Raw genomic sequence first — 5,245 nt, forward strand, 5'->3', positions numbered from 1 at the left:
GAGCTTTAAATATAAATTAAATAAATTATATCCAATATTTAGAATATGATGTGCGCAGTATGCAACAATTTAAAACATAACGGTTCTCAAGCTTGGACCGTGAACAGGCCGGATAATGGACTGAATGGAGAAAGCTAAAATAGGCCAAAAAACACGTGATATATTTTATTTTTAGTGGCAATTTCTGACGGCGATTATCGACGGCCATTATTATATTTATTTATTTATTTACTTTAGTGACATATTTATTTTTGATATATATTACATTCACTAATATTTATTATTGAATAATATAATAACCTAACTCAACTCTCAAACCCAACCCAATTCACTGAACCACCCTGCGTCGATACCTCAACCCGCACCTACTCTATGGTTGTTGTGTGTGGATCATCCCAACCCCGCGCCACCCACATCCACATTCTGCCTTCCCCTCCCCCTCCTCTCTCGATCCCAAGCTGCGTCGGCCTTATTGCGAGAGCTTCTCTAAAGCTCGGATCCCTCCCGTTCTACGCTTCTCTTCCGTCTCCCTCCTCGTCGTCCCTTTCTCGACTCTACGCCTCTCTCCGCCATCCGGATCAGCCTAGCGACCATCCGCCGATGGGCGACAGACCACGCGCGACCGCTGCGCCGGCGCGGCCGATCGGCTGAGCCCAAGCGAAGACGCCGGCGCCGGCGCTGTCTATTATGTATGAGGATATGTCTTTTTAGTGAAGCGCTCCGCTGTGTTTTAGCTTATCAGGCGCGAGCGCCAGAGCATCGGCGGATCCCATCAGGTGTTATATTGTCTGGATAATATAATGCCTCTCTGGCTTTATATAAGCGCATCAGGTTTAATTCCTCTATGGCTTTATACTGCCTCTCTGCCGATATGAGCTTTGTGTCTTGCATGTTGTGCAGAAAATCAGGTGTAAGAAGCATTCAGCCGATCAAAGCCACAGTTACTGCAGCCCCCCCTTCTGTTCCAAGTAAGTTTCTTTGTTTTGATTACCATTTAAAGAAGATCGGTCCAAATACTTTCTTTCTTTTTTATAGTTATGAGTTGTTATAACCGTCTGATGGCCTTAAACTTTTTTTTGCTGTAGAATCGTCAAGTGGAGGAAAGACAAAGGTGGGCATACACGGTGAGTTCTCTTGTAACTTTTAAACTATTCTTTTTTGATTAGTTGTATAGCTATTCTTGTAACTTTTAAACTATTCTTTTTAGATTAGTTGTATAGCTAGAACCGAAATTCGTTTGGCTAAGAATTTTGTAATCTACTTTATAATGGTTAAAGTTGTGCACTTTGATTTTGATTTCAAGATCCAAGGATCATAATGCTATGCAGGTTTTGGCCGTATTGGGAGGCTAGTCTTGCGCATTGCTACTGCCAGAGATGATATTGAAGTTGTTGCTGTGAATGATCCATTTATTGATGCAAAGTACATCGTAAGGAACCAATTGAACGTACTAATTCTTTTTGGTTAAACTTGAATTAAGGCCTTGTTTCGTGTTGTGGCTGTTTTCTTGTTTTTATAAGTGAAAGTTCTATATGTTTGGAAGAGTTACTACTAACATTTTGCTTTTTGTTGTTGAACAAATCCCTTAGATGTAGGGACCTCACCGTTTCGACCTCCGATCACGAAGCATTCGCCGGGTTCTCCGCGAGCTCCGTGAGAGCTCTCAAGGTGAGCTCCTCTGATTGATTTGTTCTCGCGCTCTTTCTTATTTGGAGGGTGCGATTCTTTTGGGGGCTCAATTTCGTTCCCTTTTGATATTAGATCTCCAATTCGCCGTTGATTCTGCGGAGACCACGAAATGCACATCTCAAGATCCTGAGATCCGATGAGTAAGCTTGTCCTCTCCTGTTTTTAAATACAAATAATTCAATTTAATGTGCAAAGATGGAATTGGATGGTATAAATTTCTCAATTGCTGGATCTATGAATTCAGTGGATTCCAAATAAGTTTGTCACACTGTGATGCATCATTTATGTGGAAGCAATTATGAATCGTAGTCATGAGATTTTGTTTCCTCAATTATGTTATGAGCATTCTGTATGGAATATTATTATCTTCTGCTTCATGTTTAAAACAATCTTCTACAGCATACGTTGCAAGTGGTATATCTTCTGTATCTTGCGTGGATTCATGTTTTATATAATAGGTAAAAGAACATGCATCCCAAATGGATGAGGCTCTTGCCAATATGGTTTTCTGAAATTTGATCTATCCAGCCTTGCTCTCTTCTCCCTAAGGGAAGTTCTTTCCATTGACTTGAACCTCTGACAATGGGGCTCATAGAATAACTCTTAATTGTCACACCCACTAATGCATCTAAACATTGGATATGATGCATAAGATACTTTAGCATATCGTGTATATCTCATTCTCATTCTATTGATTTAAAAATGTTTCTCTTAAACTTATAAAATGGAGTATGATTTTTCAACAAACAATTGCTGATAAACTGTTAAATCGAAAACTGACTGAGAGCTTTGGTTCAGTTTGATTTGGTATGATTATTGTTTGTATTCCGGTCCAAATAGAAAAACTGAATTAGTTAGGTTTGTAAGTGAACTGGAAGTCTAAACTAACTAATTTTTTAATAAGAACCGCTTTCTAGTTTTACAAAAGATTGATCAGCTGATGCCAGTTTTGAACATGAGCTATCTGTGGGAGAGAACTATGTGCCACTGCACTAAAGTCGAACCTGACATAGACCGACTGAATTTTTTCTTAGGTTTCTGTTTGGTTTTCTTCAGCCATTAGTGTTGTGGTTCTAGATCTCTAAAGGATGATAATATGGTTCAATTCAGTTTGTCACTAAAATCCCATTTGAGTTGAACAATGAACCATCCTATCGCATATTTGGCTTTGTTTGGAAGAATAAAGAGATAATTTACAGTGTCATCCTGTCCAACAATGCACTACTATGTGATAGAGTGTTTAAATACTTCTATAATGACACCTGCATTATAAGAAAAGGTATATGGCATGTATTACATAGCTTTTGTGTGTGTGATTTTTTCTTGTCACCTTTATGCCATAACTCTTAAGCTATTTATTTCCTCTTGACTGACTTCCTTTAATCAGTTTTAGTTGAATTGTGATTCAGCTTTCTTTACCGCTTGTAAAGTCTAATATGAAATAATAAACCTTGTATGATAGGTCCGTGAGCAAACCATATTACTAAATCTTGGTACATTACGAGCAATCGCTATGCATGAGTGTGTTCTCATATTTGATTACAACAGGTGCCTTATTGCAATCAAAACTTCTTTGAATGACCAATTCACGCAGATTTGGAGAGGAGTTTGTTTTCTTCTTCGTGTTTTATGTCTTGAACTAATGGCTTCTCCCGGTTAACACCTCCATCAGTGGTGCTCTTCACAAATCCAAGGTCAATCCCAAAACTCGCACGGCGCTTCTCTTCCTTTGCTGATTTTAGTGCTGTTTGGTGAAATTGAGCTTCAATTTTTGATCCCGTATCCCCAAGAACCTAGTTTCGACAATGGATCTAAAGAGATCACCATAGATCCTGGTACAATCCCTTGATTCATCTTCATAATTCATACCTGTAAAGGAGTTTTAAAAGATGTATAGATGTAAAAGTGATTTGCATCTGCAAAATACATGATTTTTAGTGAGCGAGTGTAGAGAAAAAGAGGTAGTGGGCCTTTGGATCCATATAACTTATGGGCCTTCAAATTGGTTGATATTGTTACTATACACATATCTAGTTGTAATTTCTAATATATATGTTTCTTTTGTCCAAAACCATAACATATATTACTTCAGTAAGGCACCATAATCACATAGTAGTGTGATGGGAGACTCTGCTTGTAGTATGCTTATCGATGCCCTCAATAATCTTAAACATGGATAAATATGGTGACATGTAGGGACTATTGTACTTGTTGTCTGTCGTTATTGGTTAGCTTGCATGGCACCCAGGCCATATCAGAAAAATGAAAAAGCTCATGATTATTGCTGTTCTCTCTTCAATAGCCATTATTCGCCGTATTCTTATAGCAACATCTGTTCTGAAGGTTAGCACATGTCGTTCTAAAATTAATTTATGCAGTCGAGAAATATGGAATTATTTCAAGTCAAAAAGATTTTTGTTGTAAGAGTTACTATGGGTTAAGGGACATTATTTATAACCTATATATATGCAGGTTGCTGCAAAGGTTATAGGGGAAGTTCAGGCTCTTATTGTTTTCCCCGTTCTACCCTACTCCATCCTTGCTATCTACATGTTCTGGTTTTCTGTTGCACTCCATCTTTTCAGCTCTGGTCAAATACTCAAAAAATGATTGCAACGGTAATTGCTGTTCGTATGATCTGAAGTCCAACAAGGTAAATTGCGATAGTTGCTGTCGCTATAGCATTCATTACACCCCTCATATTGGCATTTCCATCCTTTTCCACCTATTTGGGTGTGTTATTGGGCGACACAATTCTTCATTGCTTGCTCTTCTATGGTAATTGCTGGATCAGTTGCTCGTATTGACAATATACGGGGAGAATAAATTGTATAGTGGTATGTAGATGTGAATCCATATATCTCCAAAACCACAGGATTTTTTTTTATCAGAAGCAACTAGTGAAACACATTAAAAGCAATTAACTGATTTGGATTTCTAAATAATATTTAAGAGAAAAAGGTATTGCTAAAATGTTTAGCTGTTGCGTGCTTAACTTTAAAATTCCAACTCTTCCATTTGCCCTTTTCAAAGGCTCTGTTTTCCTTTGTGAGAGAATGACTTAGAATTATGTTCAGTACAGGAGGAGATTCCATTTTTCCCTGTATTCTCTTCCGTAAAGCGTCTCCTGCGGTACAGTCTTGGGTCCGTTTCTCTTGGGTCACTGGTGGTGTCAATTGTGGAGTGGGTGCGGTTTATACTCGAGTCTCTTCGTCGCAGGTTGAAGCACGTTGATACTGTTTCTGAAAGCTGCATGGGGAGAACAATGTCCTCTTCTTCTCATTGTTGCCTAGGGTGCATAGGTCGGACCATCAAATCCGTGAATCGGAATGCTTATATTATGGTTAGTCTCTGGATATAATTTTGGGTATTATGTAACATAAACTTCTGATTTTTTTTTTAAATTCTTTGAACAAAAATGAACTACAGTGATTGACTTAATATGACTTGAATTAAATGAATCAATGAGAAAAGTACATGATAGTAAGGCAATAATTAGAGGACAAGGTTTTAATTAGTGCTTAATAATTGATTGATTGAAAGGTATTTACAAGAT

General features: G+C 38.0%; 2 protein-coding genes across 3 annotated transcripts; both read left to right on the forward strand.

The window, feature by feature from the left end:
- The first annotated feature begins 797 nt into the window (after positions 1 to 797).
- On the forward strand, positions 798 to 5,154 carry LOC109704915. 2 transcript variants are annotated; one of them, XM_020225688.1, is made up of 8 exons: positions 798 to 968; positions 1,086 to 1,124; positions 1,329 to 1,429; positions 1,590 to 1,668; positions 1,762 to 1,829; positions 3,362 to 3,383; positions 4,162 to 4,342; positions 4,767 to 5,154. In XM_020225688.1, the coding sequence occupies exons 3-7, from the start codon at positions 1,401 to 1,403 to the stop codon at positions 4,297 to 4,299; spliced, it is 336 nt and encodes a 111-aa protein (XP_020081277.1). In that variant the 5' UTR covers positions 798 to 968; positions 1,086 to 1,124; positions 1,329 to 1,400; the 3' UTR covers positions 4,300 to 4,342; positions 4,767 to 5,154. The 2 variants fall into 2 exon arrangements, with proteins under 2 accessions (XP_020081277.1, XP_020081278.1); XM_020225689.1 differs by lacking the exons at positions 4,162 to 4,342; positions 4,767 to 5,154 and having other exon boundaries at positions 3,238 to 3,879.
- Positions 4,778 to 5,032, forward strand: LOC109704914 (choline transporter-like protein 2; the record flags this gene model as incomplete). Its single annotated transcript, XM_020225687.1, is given in 1 exon segment — positions 4,778 to 5,032. A coding segment is annotated over 1 exon segment (90 nt), but the record flags the coding sequence as incomplete, so codon positions are not given.
- Positions 5,155 to 5,245: the final 91 nt, after the last annotated feature.

The sequence above is a fragment of the Ananas comosus genome, unplaced genomic scaffold (assembly GCF_001540865.1).
Source record: "Ananas comosus cultivar F153 unplaced genomic scaffold, ASM154086v1, whole genome shotgun sequence".
NCBI classification, from domain to species: Eukaryota; Viridiplantae; Streptophyta; class Magnoliopsida; order Poales; family Bromeliaceae; genus Ananas; species Ananas comosus.